Source organism: Antechinus flavipes, chromosome 3, assembly GCF_016432865.1.
Source record: "Antechinus flavipes isolate AdamAnt ecotype Samford, QLD, Australia chromosome 3, AdamAnt_v2, whole genome shotgun sequence".
Taxonomy (NCBI): domain Eukaryota; kingdom Metazoa; phylum Chordata; class Mammalia; order Dasyuromorphia; family Dasyuridae; genus Antechinus; species Antechinus flavipes.
The window spans coordinates 241395792-241423567 of NC_067400.1; the positions used below are offsets into that span (position 1 = coordinate 241395792).

The 27776-nt window shown below is 33.0% G+C and overlaps 1 protein-coding gene across 2 annotated transcripts in view; it reads left to right on the forward strand.

Annotated features, from left to right (window-relative positions):
* PRDM15 (PR/SET domain 15) overlaps nucleotides 1-27776 on the forward strand; it is a 139291-nt gene that overhangs the window by 83937 nt on the left and 27578 nt on the right. For both annotated transcript variants that reach the window (XM_051984763.1, XM_051984762.1), the window contains 6 exons: nucleotides 7739-7870; nucleotides 20766-20897; nucleotides 22795-22958; nucleotides 23424-23503; nucleotides 25867-25986; nucleotides 27441-27572. In XM_051984763.1, coding sequence (XP_051840723.1) covers nucleotides 7739-7870; nucleotides 20766-20897; nucleotides 22795-22958; nucleotides 23424-23503; nucleotides 25867-25986; nucleotides 27441-27572 — 760 coding nt within the window. The remainder of the gene's footprint in view (nucleotides 1-7738; nucleotides 7871-20765; nucleotides 20898-22794; nucleotides 22959-23423; nucleotides 23504-25866; nucleotides 25987-27440; nucleotides 27573-27776) is intronic.

A 27776-nucleotide genomic window follows, 5' to 3' on the forward strand; every position in this document is an offset into this window, starting at 1 on the left:
CTATATCTAGAAATAACTGACATAAAAGCAAAATACATAAATCTTTTTAAATTAAATTTTAAATTAAAAAAATAAATCAAGAATGCAAAATTCATTAAATTCTTTTACTGAATTAGAAAAAAATAACATTGTGAATAACAATAAGTCAAGAATATCATAGGAAATAATGAGAATAATGTAAAGAAAGGAAATTTAGCAGTACCAGATCTTAAACTATATTATAAAGCAGTAATTATCAAAACTATCTAGTTCTGGCTGAAAAATAGAAAGGGAGGTCAATGTAATAGAATAGATGTAATTTACAGCTACAAATAAATATAATAATCTTGTAATTGAGAAGTGTAAAGACAAGATTTTGCAATAAGAATTCATTATTTGGTAAAAATTGTTGAAAAAACTAGAAAGCAGCATAGCATAAACTGGGCATAGACCAATATCTTACACCATTTACCAAGATAAAATCAAAATGGATAAATGATCTAGATATAAAGAGAAATATTAAAAAGAAAATTAGAAGAACATGGAGCATATTACTTAAAGACATATAGCTAGGTGAACAATTAATGAATTAAATTTTAAAAATTAAGTTGTAAAATGGATAATTTTAATTACATTAAATTAAAAAGGTTTAGTACAAATAAAATAAATGTTGTCAAGATCAGAAGGAAAGCAGAAAATTGAAGAAAAACTTTTATAGATACTTTCTTAGATAAGGATCTCATATCAAAAATACATAAATAACTTTGTCAAATTTATAAGAATATGAGTCATTCTCCATTTGATAAATGGTCAAATGCTATGAATGGGAAGTTTTCCAGTGAAAAAATCAAAATAACTTTTAGTCATAGGAAAAAATGCTCCGAATCATTGTAGAAAAATGCAAATTCAAAAAATCTTAAGATATCTTTTTCTACTTACCAGATTGGCTAAAAATGATTGAAAAGGGACAAATATTAGAGAGTATGTGAAACAGTTAGGACACTAATTCATTGTTGGTAGAAGTGTGAACTAATTCAACCATTTTGGAGAATGATCTGAATTATACCGAAAGAGTTATTAAATTAGCTATGTTCTTCAACTCAGCAATATCACTAACTAGGTCTGTTTCCAAAGATGATTAGGGGAAAACAAAAAAGAATCTATATATTCTAAAATGTTTATAGCAGCCTTCTTTTTGGTGGCAAAGAACTGGAAATTACAAGGATGTCCATCAGTTGGCATGGCTGAACAAGTTTTGTGGTATATGATTGTGATGAAATACTATGCTATAAGAAATAATGAGCTCAGTGATTTTAGAAAAATATGGAAAGATTTGCACAAAATAATGAAGAGCAAAATGAGCAAGAGAACATTGCATAAAATAATAGCGATATTGTTTCAAAAATGACTTTAAATCATTTAACTTAACTATAAAAGACATGAAGAAAGATGCTATCTATCCACATCCAGAGAAAAACTTCTGTATGTATAGAATAATTTTACATAAACTCCCCACCACCACCACATCCACACATACCCCAGAGTGCGGAAAGGGAGGAAAAAAAGAAATTTGCATGATAATTTTGTTGTATATTTGAAAGAATTAGCAAGTTATGTATAGTAAATCTGCAGTTTCATGTATAATCATCTTTTTTTAAAATTGTACTATGGTATTTCATAAATATGAATTAATATAATAAAAAGGGGAAAATTAGGCACAAAAAATAGTAATAAAGCATGCCCTATATTGGATTTTTTGTTAAGTTCAATGCTTGCATGGAAATAGAGGGTACTTTAAATATTAAGGCTACTTAGAAAAAGTATTGTACTGGCCCTGGAGTCAGGAGAATCTGAATTCAAATTTGGCCTAGACATTCACCAGCTTTATGACTATGGGCAGATCACTTAATCTTGATTACCTTTCTCTCTCTTTGCCCCCACTCCTCTTCAAAGAAAAGTAAAGAAAAAAGATCATTATTTTAGAACTATATTATATTTAATAGCTAGCATTTTATAGTCCTTTAGGATTTGCAATATGATTTACATATGTAAACTTATTTCATCCCAAAAATAAAAAGATAATTTTGGCCCCAAATAGTATTACCAATCTTGATCATTTGTTATTACTTTCCCTAAATTTGTCCTTGAATTACTCTTAGCTGTTTTCAAAAATCAAATCCATCTTCAAAGCATGAACATTTTTCACTGTTGAAGATACTGCAAAGAATGTTCCCCAGGTTCTGAGGTGAGTTCCCAAAATGGAACTTTAAAAGTGTTTTATGCAATGACACCATCTTTGGAGTAAGTGTATATACATTTTGTCTCTTAGGGTGTCTACTTTGAAGAAGAAGTAATTAACTGATTGTGTAAGGTATTATCCTGTTCTTTCTTACATACTGTTGAAAAGGAAAACAAAAAATAAGAAACAGTATATGAGAATATATACTAAATGTCATATCTAGCCTCAGACACTTGCTGGCTGTGTGGCTGGTCATTTAAGGTCTGTTTGCCTCAGTTTTCTCAACTATAAAATAGTACCTACCTCTCTGTGAGGATCAAATGACATAATATTTGTAAACCTTTTAGCATAGTACCCGACACATGGTAGATGCTATATAAATTCTTCCCTTCTCCACCAAGAGTTTGGAGGAAGTAATCGCTAAGGGACTTTTCATATTTTGTTCTGAGGAGGTTGGATTTTAGGTTCTCTTGAAGATATATTATAAGATTAGGAAAACTGAGAGGAAACTGAAAAAGGAAAAAAATTGATAAAAATTAAGTGACTTCATAATTATTACCTTTGCTCTTTTTATCTGTGCCTTATTAGGCACATTCTGGTTCTTAAAATTGGCACATAATGTCTTGCATCCTTACTAAAGTGACAGTGAAATGGAGCAGAAAAAACACTGGCTTAGGACTGTAGCTCCTTCTGCAGCGCTAGCTTGCTAATATGATCTCTCTAAATCTGTTTCCTCATTTGTTTAATAGGTTTATTGTGAGAATACTTATACTTATTTTCAGGGTACTGATCAATTTTACTTTTTCTCCTGTCCTTTTTTCATTTAAAAAATACTATTTATTATGTGGAATATAACTTTTGGGAGAAACAGGAATGCTGAGAGAAATTATGGATAATGCAAAACAAGCAAAAGACATCAATAAAAATGTAACCCCAAAGAGTCCCATATTTGTACACTAAAATAACTTGGAAACAATTTGCTAATATGTTTAAAAACCTTACAAATATAGACGCAATGGGCGTAAGCCCATTTATCAAATATAAAAATGTAACACCTGATTATTTTTAAAGAATTAGTTAAAAGGAATATATAAATTAGCTAACTGAATTTAAACAAACACTTTATAGTGGCCCGGAATAAGTATCATAGTTTAATAAACTGCCAATTTTTGTTAATTTATTCATTAATAAATGAAATGAACATTGCACTTCTTCCATTTGGATTTAGGTGTCACTGTGGAGTTATCTTTTTCAGTTATTATGACCATAAAGATAAGATATCTAAATAAATAGTCTTATTTTTTTAACCACTTTAACAAAGTGTTACCTAGATTTGTAAAAATAATGAAGTCACATGGTTCTCTCAAAAATATTAACATTTTAGTGAAAACAAAAGATTTTTTACCATTGATGAAATAAATTTTTAAAAATTAGTTATTTAAATTTTATATGCATATAAAGACGATATTTTTATAAAGATATTTACGATTTTGAGCACATATTTCAATATCTATATTTTTCCATTTATGAATTAAATGTATGAACTCCTGTACTAATAAGTTATAGATTTTGAAAAACTTACATAAAATAGGAGAAGGTTTTGAAAAACTTATGTAGGGTAGGAGAAGAGTAGGCAATAACATAGTTAGACCTATCTGTGCATTAAGAAAATCATTCTGGCAATTGTGTGGAAGATGGATTGTAATGGAAAGAGATGAGGCAGGGAGACCATTTTTAGTACCATCGCAATATAATAAGGGAAAGTTGATGAGGGGTTATACAAAGTAGTTCAGTGGGGTTAAACATTGGACTTGGGAGTCAGAAACACATGAATTCAAAATATAGCCTCAGATATTTAATAGCTATAAAACACTGGGTAAGTTATTTACTCTTCTGTGTTTTAGTTTTCTTATCTGTAAAATAGCAGTACCTATTTCCTAGGGTAGGCCTAAGGATCAAATGAGATTTGTAAAACACTTTGTAAAACTTAAAAATGTTGTAGAAATGTTAGCTATTGTTATTATTATTGTAATTATGGTGGTAGCTCTGTGAGTAAAAAAAAGAAAAAAATGTAAGCAATGTGGAGGTATAACTAACAAGACTTGACAACTGGATATGTGGATGTGGTCTGAGGTAAATTGAGGAATCTGATATGATAGTGGTTATGAAACCCTGTGTAAGTGGAAGGATGTTGTTGGTGCCCCTCGTGATTATAGAGAAGTCAGAAAGATGGGTAAGCTTGGAAGAAAAGGTGATGTAATGATACCTATAGTCCAGGTTGAAACCATTTATGCCCGCTTAGTCTTTGTGACTGATTCTTCAGTCATCTCATCCAAATTGGTTTCATAAAGTGGAAGATTTTATGTAAAAGGAAAAATGAGGAGTAGAATTGTTGTTCCAGATTCATTCCGTTTCCAAGTGCAGAACCTACCTTTCATGGAGTACCTGCCATAGCTACAAGATGATCTAGGGGGCAGGGAGTAGATAGAAACTCCTTACATTAACACATGTGTAGCTGCTGTAGATAGTCTTTAATTCAGATTATAACTGCCATGAGGTACAACTCAAAAGGAGAAAGGCTTATGCAGCAGAGGGAGGAGCAGCAAATTGGAGAATATTAAGGATAAGGTTTGTTTTGTTGGAGACAAACATTATGTTGTTAAGCTGATATCCTTCCTTCTAGCTAATTACTTTTAACATTTCAAAGTTGGACTTTTTAAATTAATTTTTAAAAATGTTCAAATGTACTTTTTCCCTTCCAACCTCTCCCTGAACTAAAAAAAAAAAAAAAGAAAAAGAAAACATACCTTGTAACTTAAGCATAGATAAAGCAAAACATTCCCACATTAATCATATCTAAAAATGTGTCTCCTTCAGCATATTAGTCCATCTATCAGGAGATGGCTAGCATCATTATTCCTCTGGAACCCTGGTTGATCATTAAATTAATTAGTTTTTAGGTCTAAGTGTTGATGTTATAGTAGAAGTAATTTTACTTGTTCTTGATTCAGTTTGCTTCAGTACATATAAACTTTCTAGGTTTTTCTGAAACTATCTTTCTTCATTTCTTATAGTCCACTGGTTTTCTATTACCTTCATGCACCAAAAATACATTAATATACCTTTTGGTCTGTCAATCAGTAAACATGTATTAAGTAATTACTATGTGAGGAAATAAGATATAAAAAGACTGGCAAGGCAGAAAGGGGCTGATTATGAAAGGTGCTGAATGCCAAACATCAAATACAAAAAATATTTGACCATGGAAATGAAGAAATCCTGGAGTTAATTGAGTAGAAGTGTGACATGGTTAGAACTTTAGGAAAATCATTTTGAGGTGAGAGATAGTGATGGGTAGAGTAGTATATCTCAGTTGCGAGTCTGGGTGATATTGGGGTTAAGAGAAGGGTAGGGATTTTGCCTTTAATAGTAATAGGAAACTTGCGAGGGGGAAAAGATAATAAATTTAGTTTTGGATGTGTTGAGTTTGAGATGTCTGAAAAGGTGGTGGGAGAGTTTGTATTGAATGTCATCACAGAGAAGTTAGTGCAGGGTAAATAAATTTGAGAATGATATTGATTTTCCCATACTTTATCATTTTATTTTTTGATCCACTTTGCCAATCTAATGTGTATGAGTTGAAAACTCAGTGTTGCCTTCGTTTGCATTTTTTGTGATTTGAAATATTTTTTCATATGGTTATTAAAAAAACTTAGATTACTTCCTTTGAGAATTGTTTCATGTATTTTGACTATTTATTTGTTGGAGAATTGCTGTTACTTTTATCTGTTTGAACCAATTCCACAGTATCATGTAAATGAGACCTTTATCAGAATATTGCTGTGAAGTTTTTTTCCTAGTTAATTGCTTATCTTTGAAACTTAGCTGTTTTGAATTTGTGCAGAAATTTTTAAATTTTACGCATTTAACGCCCTTTTATTTTGTTATACTTTTCTTTCCTTCCTAAAAATCTTTTTTCACAGAAGTATGAAACACAAATGTTGCTCATTACCCATGCTCTTTGTATATTTATGTGTACATTTTGAGTGTTATGTTAATTTTTGAACATTTCAAATGAAAGTGGTTCAAATGCTAGTCAGCCTCCTTTTACTCATTGTATAGGCATCTACTTGTACCCTTTTCATGTAAGTCTCCTTTTATTCCCTTCCCATTTCTTTCTTTTAAGAGCCTCAAAACATTATAATTACTTGCAAGTCTTCTTTCTTATTTTCTCTGTGATGTCATCAGCTTTTAAGGGATGCTGATATCAATCCCCATTAAAATGGTAACATTTCATCCTTCTATTTTCCTTTTTTGCTTACCTTTAATTTTTATTTTCCTCTTTATTAATAACTATTTTCAAATATTCAGCTTCATTTTATACTATCTGGTGAGTCATCCCTTGTCACAAAGATTTTAAAAGAAAAAAGAGAAAAAGGAAATTTTCAAAGCTAACTAGTATTTCAACCTTGTTTGATAGTATGTGCAATATACAATGTAAGAAGCAAGATTTATTTTCTCAAGTCTTCTGAAGGATCAGTTTTGACTGTTATAAATATATAGCATTTTGTTTAAGGTTTTTTGTTGTGCTATTTTCATTTTCACAATTTAATCATTTTTTTCAATCATTTTCTTGTTTCTGATTATTGCATTTTGTAATCAGTTCATGAATATCTTTCTATTCTATGTGGCTTCTAGTTCTTCATATTCTTTTTTCTTACAATGTTGTTATATTCCCTTCTATTCATTTGTTGCCATTATATTTAGTCATTCCCCAATTGATAAGCCCCTATTTTATTTCCACTTCTTTACTACAACTAAAATTGTTTCTATCAGTAATTTGATGCATGACACCTTTTTTTTTTCTGTCTTTGACTTTTTTTGGAGTATATCCTTAATATCAGGGTCATGATTTCAAAGACTATGGATATTTTAGTTATTTTTCTTTTCTTTTTTTTTTTTTTTTTTTAAGAAAAGCATAATTCCACATTGTTTTCATTATACTGGAACAATTAGTAATTCTACATATAAAATATCATTATATCTGTGCCTACCTTATGGCAGTCCCACCAATGGTTATTAGTCATCTTTGACAATTTTCTGAGTGTGATGTAAAACATCACTTGGTTCACTTTAGATTTCTCTAACACAACACATGTTTTGGAAAGATACTTTTCCGGGAAAATTTCCATCCCCCAAAGAAATATCTCTCTTCCCAAGCTAGATAGACAATCTACAAATTTGTATAGGGGTTGCAATTAAAGGAGAAGTCAGAACTTCCTAGCTGGTTTGGATGGACTTAAAAGAGAATACCAATTCTCTGTATATAGTAAGATCATTAACTTATTATATTAAAGATTAAAGTCAATGTCAAATTGAACAACTAGTGTTATCACTCAGGGCACAATATCTATAGAGATTTTAGATATGGTTATTTTGTATAAACAGATATTAAGTTGTATTTCTCAAATCATGGGAACAGAAAAGTTTTCTTAATTGTCTTTTTTTTTCTGCTTCTAGGTATTTTCATGTAGAAGTAATATGAATAAACATCTCTTGACTCATGGTGATAAGAAGTATACTTGTGAGATCTGTGGACGCAAATTCTTCCGGGTAGATGTGCTTAGGGATCATATTCATGTTCATTTTAAGGTATTTGTTACACATCATTTTCCATGCCTTTTTTTTGTTGCCTGATACTGGAATTATTGCCTGATTTAGCAGAATTTTGAAATAACTATCAGCCTTGTTTAGACTAATCCTGCTTTTTAAAATTAATATCTTTATTATATCATCCTTATTTTATAGTATATCTCTATTCCCTAACCCTTTCAAGGAGCAGGTATCCCTTATAATTTTTGTTCATGCAACTCTTTCTAGATTGCTGTGAAAATTTTCTCTTTCTTATAGCATAGTAGCATTCCATACACTCTTTCTCAAATAATGGACACCCCTCAGATTCTAATTTATTACCATTATAAAAAAGAGCTATTATGAATATTTTGTATTTATGGTTTTTTTTCCTTTTCTTTGATCTCTTTGGGTTATAGATCTAATAATGACAATGCTAGGTGACAGGATACACATAGTTTATTAACTTTTTGGAAATAATTCTAGATTAGCACAGGCTTTCTGTGGTTACTTCTTATAATGTGATCATTTTAAAATGCATGATTGGTACCCACAAATAACAACTCTGCAAATCTGACCCTACTGATCAAAGAAAATAAATGGACACTCATTAAAGGGAAGCATTTGAATCATTTTTTTCAAAACCACCATCAAGTAGGTACTTGAAAATGGACCAAGTAGGAACTTTTTCAGGTGGAGCCAAGATGAATTAGATGAATCACTCAGCTGATCTCTCCCAACATTTCCTTCAGAACAACTTTACAGTATCTTAGACCTAATTCTGGAGTGGCAGAGCCAACAAAAGCCAGTGCAGGAGATTAGAAATAGAGATTTGTAACAAGAAGGTGAAGACTGGCTCAGAGCCCAGGTGGATAAAACATAATTGGTAGGGTAGGGTTGTGGCAGCCGAAGCATCTGCAGGAGTTCTTAAGTTAGTCAGTAAGGAGACCTGGCAGCTGGTCAGAAGAATGTTGAACTATTGAATTAGGGAAGCTCAAGACACAAACTCAGAAGACAATGAAGTCAAAAGAGCTGCAAGCAAAGGCTCAAAAGAAAAAAAATGTTAATCAGACACAAGCCCAATAAGAATTCCTAGAATAGCTAAAAATGATTTTTCAAAGTCAAATAAGACTGGTAGAGGAAAAAAAATAAGAATGAAGGAAGAAGTTTGTGAAAAGACAAAATAACAGCTCTTTTTTTAAAACCAGTTTCAATGGTCTTGTGATGAAGAGAACCATCTGCACTCAGAAAAAGGACTGTGGCAACTGAGTGTGGATCACAACATAGCATTTTCATTTCTTTTGCTAATATTTGCTTACATTTTGTTTTCTTTCTCATTTTTTTTTCTTTTTGATCTGATTTTTCTTGTGCAGCATGATATTTGTGGAAATATATAGAGAGAATTTGCACATGTTTAACATACATTGGATTATTTGGTGTCTAGGGGAGGGGGAGGGAGAAAAGAGGGGAAAATTTGAAATGCAAGATTTTGCAAGGGTGAATTTTGAAAATTATCCATATATATCCATACATATGTTTTGAAAATAAAAAGCTTTAATTAACAAATAAAGAGAAAGAGGTACAAAAAATGCTAGAGAAAATAATGCCTTAAAAACATAATCAGATTATAAAAGGAGTATTAAAATCACTGATGAAAATAATTCCTTAAAAAGCAGAATTGACCAAATGGAAAATAAGGTACAAAAATTCAGTGAAGAAAATAATTCCTCAAAAAATTAGAATTGGCCAAGTGGAAACTGACATTTCCATGAGACATGAAGAAACAATAAAAGAAAGGGGCAGCAAGATGGCGTAGTGGATAGAGAGCACCAGCCCTGAAGTCAGGAGGACCTGAGTTCATTTTTTTTCTTCTCTTTTTTTTTTTTTAATAACTTTTTATTGATAGAACCCATGCCAGGGTAATTTTTTACAGCATTATCCCTTACACTCACTTCTGTTCCGATTTTCCCCCTTCCCTCTCTTCACCCCCTCCCCCAGATGCAAGCAGTCCTTTGCATGTTGAATAGATTACAGTATATCCTAGATACAATATATGTGTGCAGAGCTGAACAGTTTTCTTGTTACACAGGGAGAATTGGATTCAGAAGGTATAAATAACCCGGGAAGAAAAACAAAAATGCAAGCAGTTTATATTCATTTCCCAGTGTTCTTTCTTTGGGTGTAGCTGCTTCTGTCCATCCTTGATCAGTTGAAACTGAATTAGCTCTCTTTATCGAAGAGATCCACGTCCATCAAAATACATCCTCAAACAATATCGTTGTTGAGGTATGATCTCCTGGTTCTGCTCATTTCACTTAGCATCAGTTCATGTAAGTCTCGCCAGTCTTCTCTGTATTCATCCTGCTGGTCATTCCTTACAGAACAATAATATAGGAGGACCTGAGTTCAAATTTAGTTTCAGACACTTAACATTTCCTAGCTGTCTGACCCTGGGAAAGTCACTTAACCCCAATTGCCTCAGCAAAACAAACAAATTAAATAAATGAAATTTTAAAAAAAATTAAAAGAATGGAGATTTAGAAGAAGATGTGAATTATCTCCTCAGAAGAAAAAATAACTGACCTGGAAATTAGATCAAGAAGTGATTTAAGAATTATTGGAGTGCTGGAAAACCATTATTAAAGAAAGAACCTAGACATTATATTTCTTTTTTTCCTCAATAATATTATATTTCTCTAAATACATGTAAAGTTAGTTTTGAACATTTATTTCTGTAAGATTTCATGTTCCAAATTTTTTTCCCTTCCTCTCCACCAAGACAGAAAAAAATCCAGTATAGGTTAAAGATATAGGATACCTCTAAACCAATTCCCATATTTGTCACGTTGTATAAGAAAAATTAAACCAAAAGGGGGGGAAAACCATGAAAAAAGCAAACAGATCAAAACAAAAAAAGGTGAAAATACTATGCTTCAAACCATATTCAATCTTCATATTCTCTCTTTGGATATGGATGACATTTTCCATCCCAATTTATTTCAAGTAATTATCAAAGAAATACGCAAAGGGTAAAATGGAAATTGAAAGAATCCTCTGATCACCACCTGAAAAAGATCCCAAAATAAAACCTCTCAGGGATATCCTAGCCCATTCCAGAACTCGGAAGTCAAAAATAAAATTCAAGTAGCCAAAAAGAGATCATTTATGTGAATGTAATGGAATATTATTGTTCTATAAGAAATGATCAAGAGGATAATTTCGTAGAGACCTGGAGAGACTTACATAAACTGATGCTAAGAGAAGAACCAAGAGAACATTGTACACAGCAACAAGATTATACAATGAACATTTCTGATGGACGTGGTTCTTTTCAACAATGAGATGATTCAGGCTGATTCCAATGATCTTATGATGAAGAGAGCTGTCTACACCCAGAGAGAAGACTGTGGGAACTGAGTGCGGATCACACATAGCATTTTCATCTTTTTGTTGTTTGTTTGAATTTTGTTTTCTTTCTTATTTTTTTCCTGATCTGGTCTTTTTTGAGCTGCACGATAATTGTAGAAATATAGGAGAGTTGGGAGGGGAAGAAGGGAGGAATTTGAAACACAAGGTTTTGCAAGGGTCAATGTTGAAAAATTATCCATGCATATATTTTGAAAATAAAAAGTTTTTTTTTTAAATTTTTATTTAATAATTACTTTATATTGACACTCGTTTCTGTTCCGATTTTTTTTCCCTCCCTCCCTCCACCCCCTCCCCTAGATGGCAAGCAGTCCTTTATATGTTGGATATGTTGCAGTATATCCTAGATACAATATATGTTTGCAGAACCGAACAGTTCTCTTGTTGCATAGGGAGAATTGGATTCAGAAGGTATAAATAACCCGGGAAGAAAAACAAAAATGCAGATAGTTCACATTCGTTTCCCAGTGTTCTTTCTTTGGGTGTAGCTGCTTTTGTCCATCGTTTATCAATTGAAACTCAGGTCTCTTTGTCAAAGAAATCCACTTCCATCAAAATATGTCCTCATACAATATCGTTGTCGAAGTGTATAATGATCTCCTGGTTCTGCTCATTTCACTTAGCATCAGTTCATATAAGTCTCGCCAGTCCTCTCTGTATTCATCCTGCTGGTCATTTCTTACAGAACAATAATATTCCATAACATTCATGTACCACAACTTACCTAGCCATTCTCCAATTGATGGGCATCCATTCATTTTCCAGTTTCTAGCCACTACAAATAGGGCTGCTACAAACATTTTGGCACATACAGGGCCCTTTCCCTTCTTTAGTATTTCTTTGGGATATAAGCCCAATAGAAACACTGCTGGATCAAAGGGTATGCACAATTTGATAATTTTTGGGACATAATTCCAGATTGCTCTCCAGAATGGTTGGATTCGTTCACAGCTCCACCAACAATGCATTAGTGTCCCAGTTTTCCCGCATCCCCTCCAACATTCATCATTATTTTTTCCTGTCATCTTAGCCAATCTGACAGGTGTGTAGTGGTATCTCAGAGTTGTCTTAATTTGCATTTCTCTGATCAATAATGATTTGGAACACTCTTTCATATGAGTGGTAATCGTTTCAATTTCATCCTCTGAAAATTGTCTGTTCATATCCTTTGACCATTTATCAATTGGAGAATGGCTTGATTTCTTATAAATTTGAGTCAGTTCTCTATATATTTTGGAAATGAGGCCTTTATCAGAACCTTTAACTGTGAAGATGTTTTCCCAGTTTGTTGCTTCCCTTTTAATCTTGTTTGCATTAGTTTTGAAAATAAAAAGTTTTATTAACCAAAAAAACCCTAAAAGAGACCAGATACCATAGAACTACATCAGCTTCACGCAAGATTTAGCAACTTCCACATTAAAGGAATAGAGAAGGCTTAGCATAGTTTTTACTGAAAGGCAAAGGACCTAGGATTACAACCAAGAAATACCTACTGAACAAAACTGAGTGTAATCCTTCAGGGGGAAAATGGATATTTAATGAAACAGAGGGCTTTCCAACATTTTTAATGAAAAGACCAAACATGAATAGAAATTTTGACTTTCAAATAGGAGATTAAGAAAAATATGAAAATATAAAAATATGGAAGAATAATCAAAGGATTTAATAAAGTTAAGAGATTTATATTCCTATATGGAAAGATGATATATCTAATTTCTGAGAACTTTTGCACTAAACTGCCAAGCATTTACACTACTGCAGAGATTGCAACTCTGATGGGCTGGCCATGTTGTTCAAATGCCACATGTATGCTTGCCGAAGAAGAATTTTGCAGAGAGCTCACACTAGCATGTGCTGACATGGTGATCTGAAGAAGTGATAAAGGATACCCTTAAGAGTCTCTCTGAAGAACTTTGGAATTGATTCTGACATATGGTATGCTGGCAAAGTACTGCCCAGGATAGTGTAGCTGTATCAAAGAAAGCATTGTGGTCTATCAGGAAAGCAGAATTGAAGTAACTCAAAAGAAACATGAGATGTGCAAATTTAGAGACTCCTACCCCAAATATTCACTTGGAGTATTTGTGCCTGACCTGTGGTAGAACCTTCTGAGTTTGCATTGGTCTGATCAGCCACAGATGGCACACTATAATTTGATTTTAATGTGGTGATTTCATTTTGGTTCTCTTTAAAACAAATGACAACAACCAACTGATAATTTTATTATTCTTACTGCAATTAGAAGTCTAGATAGAGAGCACATGAATATGAATTGATTATGTTGGGATGTTAAAAAAAATGGATAGGTGAGAAGTAAGGGGGAACAGAGAGGAAGAATGGGGAATGTTATCTCACATAAGAAGTGCACAAAGTAGAGCTTTTTACAGTATGGGGGAAATGATGGGGCCAGAGGGGGCAGGCAACACTTGAACCTCACTCACATCTAAATTGGTTCAATAAGAGAAATATGCACATACATACAGATATATTTGTCTATCTCTTTACACACACACACACACACACACACACACACACACACAAACACACATGTAATAGAAATCTATCTTGTCCAAACAGAGAAGTAAGAGAGAAAAGGCAGTAGAGAAAAAGGAGAATGGTGATAAAAGGAAGGATGGATAAAAGAAGTTAATTGTTTACTGACTTTAGACAAGAGACAGGATAAAAAGAGAGAAGGATAAACAGAAGAAAATAGGAGGGAGGGAAGTGAATGCACAGTTAGTAATCATAGCTGTGAACATGAGTAGAATGAACTCATCCATTAAACAGAAGCAGATAGAAGAATGGATAAGAAAGCAGCATCCAACATGTTCTTTACCAAAAAAACACACTTGAAACAAGAGACACATACATTTTGAAATGAGGAACTGGAGCAGAATCTTGTTATGCTTTCATCAGGGGTAAAAATCGTGATTTTGGCCAAGCAAAAGCAATCATAGACCTAATTAAAAGGGATAATCAGGGAAAACTACATCTTCCAAAAATGCAACATAGACAATAAAGTAATATCAGTACTAAACATATATGCAGCAAATGACATAACATTAAAATTTTTAAAGGAAAAGATAAATGAAGTACAAAAGGAAGTAGACAATAAATCCATACTAGTGAGCAACTTTTACTTTTTCCTTCTCAGAAGTAGATAATTTTTACAATTAAATAAATAAGAAAGAAGTTTGGAATTGATTGTGACATATGGTACACTGCAAAGGACTGCCCAGCATGGTGTAGTTGCATCAACGAAAGCATTGTGGTCTATGAGGAAAGCAGAATTGAAGTAATTTGAAAGAAACATGAGATTTATAGATTAAGTAAGTCCACCTCAAATATTCACATAGACTATTGAATTTTAGAAAAGTGAGATATGACAGATCTCTGGAAAAAAGTGAATGGGAATAGAAAGAAATATACCTATTTCTCTACTCTACACCCTTGCCACCTTCAGAAAATCCAATAGCATAAAAACCTTACAATTATGGAGAAATGTCAAATACATTCTTTTAAGACCAAAATAAAATAAAAATTACATTCAATAAATGGCTATGGAACTTGAAATTAAAAATTAATTGGGCTTGAGGGCAGCTGCCAAGGATGTTACCTCTGCAAATATGGGAATGCAGCTGGCAGCAAACGAAGTGTGCTAGTCTGAGAGGCCCAGCTTAGGAACACTGACATCTTCTGCATAGAAAATTATATAAAAGTCAACTGTTATCCATTTCTATTTGAAGCTTTTTTCTACGCTCCAATAAATAATATTAACCACAAATTCCCAGATTACGAATGATGCTATTGTTTTCATATTGTATAAAAAAGAAATTGGAATGTGGGAGATCCTTTCTTTAGCTAGCGTTGACAAAGCCATGATGTAAAGAATAAGAAGAAAAATCCTTTTTAAAAGCACTGGCAAAAGCAAATGACAATCAAAAAAAAAAAAAAAAAAAAAAGGCAAATGAACTGACTGAAGCCAAACTGTTGCCCTACCCCCCCCCAACTCCCTAAAAGAAAACAATGAGAAGATGAAAGCTACACTTTGAAGATAATGATGGAGATCTAGATCAGTTCTTAGTATCCAGCTTTGTTTACCAACCTTGAGGCTTTCCAGATAACGATAAGCTTGCAGCTTCTAATTCCTATCCTCCAGCTTCAAAGCCCAAGCTGCATGTCACAAAGAATAACCACATTGAGTTTCACTACTGATTAGGTTAATACACATTAAAACAACTCTGAAATACCACCTCATACCAGTCAGATTGGCTAGCTTGACAGAAAAGAAAAATGACTAATGCTGGAGGGGATGTGGAAAAATTGGGATACTAATGCACTAGTGGTGAAGTGGTGAAGTTGTGAAGTAGTCCAACCATTCTGGTGAACAATTTGGAGCTACACCCAAAGGTAATAAAACGGTTTACCCTTTGATCCAGCAATAATACTGCTAGGTGTCTATCCCAAAAAGATCAAAGAAAAGGGAATAGGACTTAACATATACATAAATATTTATAGCAGGTCTTTTTGTGGCATCAAAGAATTAGAAATCTAGGGGATACCCATTAATTGGGGAATGGCTAAACAAGTTATGGCATATGATTGTGATGGAACACTATTGTGCTATAAAATATGATCAGTAGGATAGTTTTAGAAAACCTGAGGAAACCAAATAACTGAGGGAAATTTTAAGAGAGCAGAACCAGAATATTATACATAGTAACAGCCATATTGTATGATAATCAAATGTGAAAGAATTAGCTACTGTGATCAACCAATGATCCAAAACAGTACCAAAGGACCCAGAATGGAAAACATTTTCCACTTCCAGAGAGAACTAAAAACTTTGAATGAAAAATGAAGCATACTTTAAACACATTTTTTATCTGTAGTTTTATTTTGTTTGTATTTTCCTTTGCAATGTAGAGATATGTTTTGCATGACATTGCATTTGTCATCAATATCAAATTGGTTGCACTTTTAAGGAGTGGGAAATTTCAAGATGGAGGGAGATTTGGAACCCAAAATTTTTAGAAATGAATGTTGGGACAAATAGGTGGTGCAATGGATAAAGCTTTGTCCCTAGAGTCAAGAAGACCTGTGACATTTACTAGGTGTGTGACCCTGGGCAAGTCCCAGAAACAATAAAAAAAAATTGTTAATTTTTTTTTTACATGTAAACGATAAATATTATATATAAATACAAGTAGATATGTATATACATATACATACTTAGCATATATGAGAAAATGGAACAATACAATAAATATTTTAAATTATTAATGAGAAACTGAGAAATGAAATTTGTTGTGATACTGATGAATTAGTATTTCTATTCATTGTTTGATTTTCTTCAAATCTTATTTGTTTTTATTTGTTTGTTTTTTACTGAGGCAATTGGGGTTAAGTGACTTGCCCAGGGTCACACATCTAGGAAGTGTTAAGTATCTGAGGCCAGATTTCAACTCTTCTTTTTAAGAGCTGGTATAAAGGTAAAGAAGTCATGATTAAACTAAAGAATCTAAGAATTAAACATTATAATTGGGCAACTCTGGAGTAAAGTAGGTAGAAGAATTGAATTAATTTAGGAAGCCAGTCTCACCTCATGAATACATCAGTAGATAGTATAATACTGAAAATTATCTCTTGATTGAGGGCAAAATAGAGTTGTATGTAGTGACTTAATAAGGACCCAAGGAAAGAAGTAGACTAGAATGTTTCCATTTTTCTGGTATTTTATGTGACAGGGAAGGTTTTATTCTACAGCAGAATACTTCAAAATGCAGAGGGAAGAGTGAGAAAGAACTGGTTTGTTTTTTAAAACTCTAAGAAAACTAATGAACTATTAGACAAGTAGATCAAGAGAAGAGAAAATCTACGAAAATTTTAAAAATAAACAAATTAAATCTACAAGAAACAGGAAGTAAAAAAAAATTATTAGAAATTGTTGCAATTATATTACAACAAAATAAAGAATTCAAAGGAAATTGGGTTTTTACAAAATTATGAATACCAAAACTGCCCAAAGATATAGAGAACTTAGTCCAATAGTGAAAAAAAAACTGAACCAGACAAAAATGATCAATTAATAGATAGTCCAAAAATAACTTTCAAAAATAGAAAAAAAACCCACTAACAAAATCTTTTTATAAGACAATATGGTTGAATAACAGAGAGATCTTACCATTTCTTCAGTTTATCATTTCTTTCTCTTCCTTTTTTTCATCTGAGCTTCTAAGAAAAGCTATCAATCACTGCTTTTGTTTCCTGCTCTCTCACTTTTTAATTCTTTGAAATTTGGCTTTCACTTGACTGAAATTGGTGTCTCCAAAGTTATCAATTATCTCTAAATTGTCAAACCTAAGGGTCTTTGTTTGAGCATCATCTCATGTGATCCTGTTGATCACTTTTCCTGGATGGTCTCTTCTCCTTGGGTTTTCATGACCCTGCTTCTCTTGATTCTCTTACTTGTATAATCATGCCCTTCTCAGTTTCCTATAGGTGTCACATCCTGAAATGGAGACATTCCTTAAGGTTCTATCCTAAGCTCCCCCTTCTTCTGTCTCTGTCTCTGTGTCTCTCTGTCTGCTTCAATTTTCTTGGGCTTGATCATCTTTATGTCAATGACTTCCAGATACATAATCAAGTTCATCTTTTCCCTGGGCTTCAATCCTCTATTTGGATTGTTTATTGGACATTTCAAATTAAATTGCTCAAACTATCCTGTATTTAGCTTATTTATGTGTATTCATTCTTTTTCTATGTATTCTGTATATATGTATGTGAATTTCTAAATTGCTTACATTTCTTGTATTTGAATCCCAAACACCAGTAAAATGTCTGACATATAGTATATTCTCATTAAATATTTGTTGATTAGGGGCAGCTAAGTGGTGGATAGAATACCAGTCCTGAAAGTTAAGAGGACCTGAGTTCAACTCTGGCTTCAGACACTTAACACTTCCTAGCTGTGTGATCCTGGCAAGTCACTTAACCCCAGCTGCCTGGGGGTTTGGGGGATATTTGTTGATTAGCAATTTCTTCTCTGCTCATCAATATTAGTATATTTTCTAATATTGTATCCATGAAATTTCCTCCACAAGTTATCCACAAAATATATAGCCATATCCCTAGGGCTTTTTTCTAAATTTCTTGATAATTTGATCTATTTTTATTCCCAGCTCTTGCATGGGTTACAACGAAGTATACAAGCCACCTTTAATTATCCCTTAATTTGGCTATAGTACATCTTTCCTGATTTCCTGATTATCTAGCTCCCTGTTAGAATCTCCTTCATAGTTCTGTATTGCTTATTTATAGTAATTTATACCCATTATCTATCACTCTCTTGCCCTCTGAGTTTAAATTTTTTAGAAAATCATTGTAGGCTTTTATTTGTAGCCATATAGCTTCACCAGAAGGATACTGGTTTTAAAATGAAAGTCTCTCCCCTTCCCCCCACCCCCAGGGATTAGTTGGGAATTAAAAGTAATCAATCATTAACAAGCACTTAATAAGCACCTATTCAGACAATGTGCTAAGTGTTGGAGATAAAAATAAGAATGAATCAATTCCTACTCACAAAGAGCCTACTTATATTCTACTGGTTGAGACAACAGTAATTATATCTATGACAACAGTGAAATATATATAAAATAAACACAAAGTAATTGATTATAAATCTGGGAAGGAAACTACTAGTAGTTGGGCAAGAAAGACTTCATTTAGGAAAAAAACAAAACGAAATGCTACACAATTTCCTAAAAGTGATTTTTAGTTCTTGGACTATTTCATCGTCCATGCATAGTCTGTATGAGTTGACGACCAGCTCTTTGGGTTGTTCATCTAATTGTATCATTGAAAAATTATTTCCAACTGTCCTGAAGGTTATCCAAATCAAAGAGATTCCATATAGATGGTGGGGCCTTCTAGATACTTCTTTTTGTGCATAACAGTTGTTCTCATTGCGTCAAACTATAAAAGACTATAGAACTTCTTAAATGAGATCTATAATCACTCAAAAGGTCATAATATAATTATTCTCACAGGAAAATCCTTGGGGATAAATGGTTATCTATTGTCCAAATTTTGAGATGCAGCTCAATGGCCAAATTAGTCCCTTTTCAGAAAAGACAGAAACAAAATAAGAATTGAGTAGTTCTGTCTTCTCATCTTAATAAGAATCGAGTAGTTTGTCTTCTCATCTTTGCTATCTATTCTAAATGATGTTATCCTTTTTTTTGTTTTCTTAAAAAAAAAATCTTAACTTTCGAAATTATTCCTGACATTAATCCAGAGATATAGTTCATTCTGAGCATTAGCACTGCATTTTACTTTTCTTAGGGTATCATGCTACCAGTTGTACTTATTTATCTGTTCTTGCTTCTATCTTCTATACATATGAGTTAACATAAAAAAAAAAATTATAGCTTTGTTTATCCATATTGTTTTCTCTAATTAGCTTCCTTTCCCCCTTCTCATTAGAATTCTGTACTTATTAACTTCCCATGCTTCTTAGATTGAATTTTGTAGAAAACTGGATTATGCTGTAGTCAGAAAAACTTAAGACTATAATAAAAACTGAGAAGAATCAAGAACATCAGGTAAACATAAGGTAATAGAATTTTGTTCATTCAGTGAGCACTAATCCTTAAAAATTTCAGAAAAGTTTAGCAGAGCAGCTACAGTATTGACTCTGGAGTTAAATCCAACCTCAGACACTTACTATCTGTATGAACCTAGGCAAGTCACATAGCCCCAATTACTTTTAAAGAGAAAAAAAAAAGATGAGTTCAAAGACAGTGCATGAAAGACTATTCCATTTCCTGAATTAATAATTTCCTTTTATAGTGACTACAATGAACTTGGCCTAATTACTTTCTCTATCCTCAGTTCTCAATTCTAGGCTACTAAAATTTTATGGGGTAGTTGACAGAACTTTTATTTTTAAGCACAAGATAAAGACTCTAGTTTTCCAGTATAAAAAAAATTTTTTTTTGGCTGAGGCAATTGGGGTTAAATGACTTGCCCAAGGTCACACAGCTAGAAAGTGTGAAGTGTCTGCGGCCAGATTTGAACTCAGGTCCTCCTGACTTCAGGGCTGGTACTCTATCCATTGCACCACTACCTGCCCCCGGAAAAAATTTTCAAAAAGGTAATGTGATACTTAGACTATAGAGGAAGAAGGCCCTCCAAGATCATCTAGTCCAGGGATTCTTAATCTTTTGAAATCACAGACCTCTTTAGAACTCTCTTAAGGCCTGAATTTACAACTGAATTACTGAATTTATAAAGAAATTGCCAAATTTAACTTAGCAATTATTGAAAATAAAGATGTAAACTTTTTTGATAGAAATTTGTAGAACACCATGAAATCTATCCATGGCCCTTTTGGCATGTGAAGAAGTAGTGCCACCTGCATGAGGACTAAAGATTTTGAAAACTTCCCTTCTTGCTATTGGCAACAATAAACTGTGTCTTTCTTTTCCAGGACATTGCATTAATGGATGACCACCAGAGGGAAGAATTCATTGGTAAAATTGGTATTTCATCAGAAGAAAATGACAACTCTGATGAAAGTGCAGACTCAGAGCCTCACAAGTATAGTTGCAAACGGTGCCAGGTAACATAGAATTTTTAATTAAACTCACCCTTGTATTTACCTTGAATGGAAACTTTTCATTCAAATGCCAAAGATGATCAGAATAGATTGATTATCTGATATTTTGGTGGTAATAAAACATGAAAGATCTAATTTTCTCACAAACTAATATACACAAAAATTTTTTTCTCATTAGCTAGATCCTTGATATGGCAAATTTGACACATAACTTTTTTTGGAGACAACTTTGTTAAAATACTGAAATGAACTTTTGATCTTATCAATTCAAGAGGTCATTCCAGTGACATAGATGGCAACTCATTATACCTGCCCAACTCTTATGACTTTTCTTCATGTTTCCCCAAAAGTTTTTCCTGTCATTTAGTGCCTTAATGACATCTTTTATTCCTCTTCTTCTAAAGTTTCTTGATGCAGCTTTTTCATATTCTTTATATATCTTACTTGTACTCTCTGTGTAGTGATGCTAATTTATAGCTCTCCATATCTTCCTACCATAGAGCAACACTGGTTAAGTGTTAGTATTGAGCAGATGGGCCTTTGCTTTCATGGGAAGTTTAGGATTCTTCAAAGAACTTTACAATCCAACCTGCTGTTTTTCACTCTGGCTTTTGTTCATTTTTCATCTGAAGACATAATGATAAAGAATAGATAAACATATTAGTAGATAAATGGACAAATATTTGAACAAAGTAAGCATTTATTCAGCACTTATTATATGCCAAGCAGGATGCTATTCACTAGCAGTCTGTCATTTCTCCCTGGGTTCTGTTGAGTATTCAGACTTTTTCCTCTAAGAGGACCCAAAAGCCTTCTTACCTTGGAAAATCACTCTGCCTTACAGCCTTCTCACCCTGAAAGTTCACTTTGCCCCTCCAACCCCTTCCTTTACTTAATTAGTTCTTCCCCAAACCTCCATTTTAAGAAAGTGTCCAGGCCAATTGTGTTCATTCCTTCATTCTTTTCTAGGCTTCACTTCTAGACTTATTTCTCTACCATGACCCTTCAGTGTTCTTACCATGGAAGAGCACTTTTCCCCAGAAAGATTCTTATCTTGATAGACTATTTTGACTCTATGGCTCTTTCATTTCACTTGTCACTTCCTCCCAGAACCTCCATTTTAAGGAAAATGCCCTAGAAAGCCATATTCAGTCTTTTCTAGATTCTGCTCCTGACTCCTTTCTCCATCCCCCTCCTATCCACCTCTTTACTTTTCAGTTTCCTTTTATGTGTTGTCTTCCCCCATTAGAAGATAATTATCTTGAGGGATAATCTCTGTTTTTTTGCTTCTATTTTTATTCCCAGCTCTTGGTAAAATGTCTGGTACATTGTTAGCATTGACTTGACTATCTTCAAGAAGCATGTGGAAGTAGTGAAAGACAACATAAAAAAGGAAGGTTTGGGGTGGGGGGTAAAGGGACACAGGGATTTGGGAAATACTTTGATAACCTAGTTTTATAAAAGTTAAGGCAAATACTCCTTATCAAAGCCCCCCTTCTCAGGTGAAGTGTCTAAGCCTCCAGTGATGGGAGAGAGGTGAATTTGATGGGCTGATTTGTGGGTACCATGATAATGAGATGACCAGGAAATGTACTGGCTGTACCTAAGTATAAATATGGCATATATCTAAATTAGAGAACATATATATAAATGCATGTTAAAATTTGAGCCACGTTGCAATTGAAAGATGCAGTATAGTATGTCTCTTGGGAGTCATCTTGTAGGCTGGAACCATTTGACCTATATAAGAGAAATTGTTTTTAAACATGCCTGGATCTGCAATTTAACACTTCTTTAACAAAAAGTGTCCATTTTCTGTACCTTAGGGTATAGGACATCAAAAGTTTTTCCTACCTTTTCTTTTATTTTCCTCTTCATTTATTATTGGTTCATTTCACAGCTAACATTTGGCAGAGGGAAAGAATACCTCAAGCACATCATGGAGGTTCACAAAGAGAAAGGCTATGGCTGTAGTATCTGTAACAGACGATTTGCACTTAAAGCAACTTACCATGCACATATGGTTATCCACCGGGAGAATCTGCCTGACCCCAATGTACAGAAGTAAGGACTTTTGTAACAAAATGTTGCCTCCTGATGGTTGATCTATAGTTTTGTTGGAATTGTAGTTGAGAGGAATGACTGTATTTCCATATTAATAAATATTTTATTTAGTAATTTGCAGGAACTCAACATTTTTCTCAAAATATTCGTGACTAATGCACACATTTATTCATTTTATAATATAAATAAAGGATTCAGATATATAACAGTATGACATGATTTATATCCTTATTGTCATCTCCACTGTTATGCAGAAAATTATACTTCTTAAAGCACGTCAGAAACAGATAAAGTTTAAATGTGAACATGTTTGCTATATATTTGTGCTTATTTGAAGTTTGAAAAATCTATTTAATATCTTGTTTATATTGTCTTCAATTAATAAAATTTCAGTTTTATTGTAAATTACTAAAATAATGGCTATATGTGAGCTCACTGTCCAATAGGTTTTTCCTCTTATTTCAGATACATTCATCCATGTGAAATTTGTGGAAGGATCTTTAATAGCATAGGAAATCTGGAACGACATAAGCTCATACACACAGGTAGTATATTTGTTCTTATAGCTTTAGGCTGCTTATTTCTAGTATTAACATGTTCCTTAACAGGATTATTATAATTCTATTTGTAAAATTGATTTTTAACCCACTGAAAGCTATAAGGAAAACTCATGATACCTTTAAATAGCATTTTAAGGTTTGCAAAATTCCTAAGATCACCCCTTTGAAGTGGGCAATGTAAATATTCTTATTCCCATTTTGCAGAAGAGGAAGCTGAGACTGGCAGATTAAGTGATTTGGCTGCCTTTACAAAGCTAATTAAGTGTTAGAGGCAAATCTCGATGATACCTCTCTAAAATACTTTCCTGTAGTGAGTAGGATTAAAGTTCTGAAAACTGAATTCCTTAGCTTAAAACCCTGTGCTGTTTTTTTCTAGATGTTGAAGAATTAACCCAGCATTTGTGGCCAAGACATTACTCTTTATTAATTGCATTTGCAATGGGAGAGACACTCAAACACAGACACAGTGTCTTAGTGTCACCAAGAAGCTCTGCTGTGTGTCTGGGCAAGACAAATGATTTTTATAATCTTGTGGAAACAAACTCAAATGAGGGAAGTACAAAGTTAGCAGGGTGAGGTGGGAACAACTCTTAGGAAATTTAAGAGAGCCAATTAGCTTGGTGACCAAGTAGAATTTTTTGTAATATTCTGAGAAAAGTAAAATATTAACATATAATTGGTTATAGCAGTTTAAGCAAGTGATTTTCCATTGTTTTAGCAATGGATCAAGGTTTTTAATGGGAAGTTTCTAAAACTGGTAGATCTTTCAAGCAGTGTCAGGCTTCCCCAAAGCACAGCAAAATGAAATTCTATATTATCCCTCCCTCTTTTTTCTGCTTTCAGAGTATAAATCCATTATTTTGAAAATCAAAGACGAACAGTTCCATAAGTCTCAAAGACAAGAAGATGCACATAATTTCTTAGGGACAAATTATTGCTAGTCTTTGCCTAGCAGAATCCACTAATGACATTCTTAAGGATTAGGATATGGATGCAGGATATTGAAGGTATCTTCTATGATCACCACTGGCCTTTTTGAGAGACCCAGGCTAGTTACCCACCGAGACAAGCAGTTCTTTTCATCACAACTGTCTGTAAAGCTATCAGGGCAGGAAAAAGTATAAATACAGTGTTCTTGTCCTCATAAGGCAACAGAACTCCCTTTGCTCACCAGCTACTCACAAATTAGAGATTGGTCCAGTCCATGCTACATTTAAAATTCTTTTGACACACATTTAAATTTCATTTTCTCATTCTCAAAATGAATGCTTAGTCTCAGGACAATAGAAATGTTAGATCAGTACTACCTTAGAGATTTCCTTAATATTTTGTATTTTAAATTGAGTATCTCTGTCATTACTAATAATGTTTATCTCATGAGGGAAGTTATCAGATCTAGGATTTATGCTCTCAGAAATATTTTACGAATTATTACAGTTATTCTTTGTCAGGGTAGGCCAACACATCTTGAACTTATGTATGATTGGTAAAATTATCATAAACTCATATTCATTCTTATTCAATACTCCATCTTTTCCAAGGGCTAATTAATTATATATATAGAACAGTGGGTGAGGTGGAGGGGGAGAAGTGTGCTAGCATTTAACCATGAAAAGAATAGTTAAAACTATTTTTTTCTTTTACTAATTCTAGTTTTTCTCTGGCCATCTCTTTGATTTAGCTTAATTGCTTAAAAGCTCCTACAGTTTCTCAAGCACATTATTTCTCATTATTTTTCCCTTTCCTAAAATGTACAATTTTTTAAAAATTTAAAACATTTCTAGAGTTATCCTCAGTGTAAAACTATGTATTGTTTAAAAATGAACAGGTTCAGATTATTCAGGATCTATCATCACTAGCTCCCCCATTTGTACAAAATCTATTTTCACAATACTTACACTAACCAGTACAATAGAAGTGATAGTCATCTAGATTCAACTAAAGCCCTGTAACTTGGTTACCTTTAATAAAATCTACTTAACACAAATCAAACATTGCTGAATTTGTGTAGGGTCAAGGTTCACAATCTTCAATGACAAATATCACAACCTTCCAACTCATCTCATAATTTTATCTTAAAATAACCAGAACCAAAACAAGCTAAGAGTCAGAAAGAGTAACCGTTTTCCTCAGAAAATTGATGTTTTATAAGGCAAGTTGGTTTATCAGAAGACTAAAATCATGATTGTAAATAAAGTGGTACACTAAAAAATTTGTATTTAATTGATTCAGCTTTCAAACCTGAATAGATATTTTAAACATGTCTTATCTCATTACCTAGTTTTGTGGCTTGCTCATTAGTTTGAATTTTGATTTTTTTAATTTAAATTTGATTTAATTTTTTAAAGGTGTAAAAAGTCATGCATGTGAGCAATGTGGTAAATCCTTTGCCAGAAAAGATATGCTTAAAGAACACATGAGAGTACATGATAACATCAGGGAATACTTATGTGCAGAATGTGGAAAAGGTAGGTATGTTATTCTGTTTAATGTAATTCACTTACAATGCATATAGGAAGTAAACCATGGTGCTAATGTAGTGAAGATGTGGCAAAGTACTTTTTTCACTGTCTCCCTTTCAACCTAGTTAAAGTCATTTAACTTTGATCTTGACTGGAAGCAACTGTTAAAGAGTTGCAGAATTCTCCTTCTCCATAGCTAGCCAAAATGCAATTTATGGCACTTGGACATAGACCAAGAAACCAAGAAAAAAATATTTCCTTTGTTAAGTAGAAATACATATAGCTGAGATTCAAGGACTTCTTATTTTGGGAAAACACCTCTTTCGTTTCCACTTCTCTATTTTTTCCTCCTAATAATAGTTAGAAATTGCTTCAGAGATTTTTGTTCCCTTTGCTAGGTAGAAAGTGCCACAGCTCAGCCTAAAAGTCACTAAAATGGTCCCTAAAATAAAACCTTGACTTATATTCATTCTTAGTAAAGAAATATACTCAATTCATATGAATTCAAACTCTACCACTTTAGTTTCATAATTCTTACAAATGCTAGGCTAAAGTTAATCTTTTCACCAGTATTGAGAAAGGTTGATCAGATAAGGAACTGAGAGTACCATGCCATGCAATTATTAGTGTAATAAGTAGAAGGACAAATATTTATCTACTTGGGGGAAAAAAGAGCCAAATGATTCTTTAAGCCATGTTAGGAGCACTCTATGATAATGATGGCTTTTAATATGCAATGATTATGCTAACTCCTTTGAAAAAAAGGAAAGCTATTACTCAAAGGCAGTGTTCTTCAACTAATAAGCAGAGACTAGTACTCCTTAGGGCAGCAGTCTGTAGGCTTGTCCTTTCCTTGTGGATACTGATTTGGTTTATCTATAGTCCACAAATGCCAGAAGTAGTGATATGATATTTCTTTCTTTTAAACTAGTCTACAATTCAGACTTTTGTTAATTCAAATTATTTAAAATCTACCTGATCATCTCTGTAAGCTTAAAATAATTTTAAAAGGTAGATTTAAAGTTTAGTATTAAAATATGCATAATGGAATTTTCTTGAATTAAATAACCTCATTGCTTTTTAATGCTACTTCCTTTTAAAATTAATATTACACTTTGTTTTCTTGAAAATACAAATGAAATTATTCAGAACTTTTAAAGCTATTTTTATTAATGTTTAACCTAATGCCAAATAATTTAAACATATAACCCCTGTGTTAAAATGTAGGTCTTTGATGACACAAAGTTGATAACTTTGTACTTATGTTGTCAGTTCTAAGCTCGGTACAACATTTGATAAATCTGAATTATATCACAGACTAGGTACTCTGAGAAGTTAGATGTGACTTGTTTGAGTGGTGGCTGATAAAAGAATTCATTCTTGCTACCAGTCCTCCATGTATAGTTCCAAGGGCCAGGACTTCAACATTATATGCTTCTCTACTTCTTTTTTCCTCATAGGCATGAAAACCAAACATGCTCTTCGTCACCATATGAAACTTCATAAAGGTATCAAGGAATACGAATGCAAGGAGTGCCATAGGAAATTTGCCCAAAAGGTCAATATGTTGAAGCACTACAAAAGACATACAGGTCAGTGAGCAGCTAGAAGGTGACCAACTTATTTTCTGCCTTTTCATCTAGAAAACCTAATTGTTGCTCAGCTAATGGCCAGATGAATGGACTATAGGAATTCTTGAAGTTCCTTCCATCTCAGTGCATGGCAAGACAAATAATACAGTGACAGAAAGTAATGTAAAACTCTTACACACTTGTTTTCTATGCTGAACATTATGA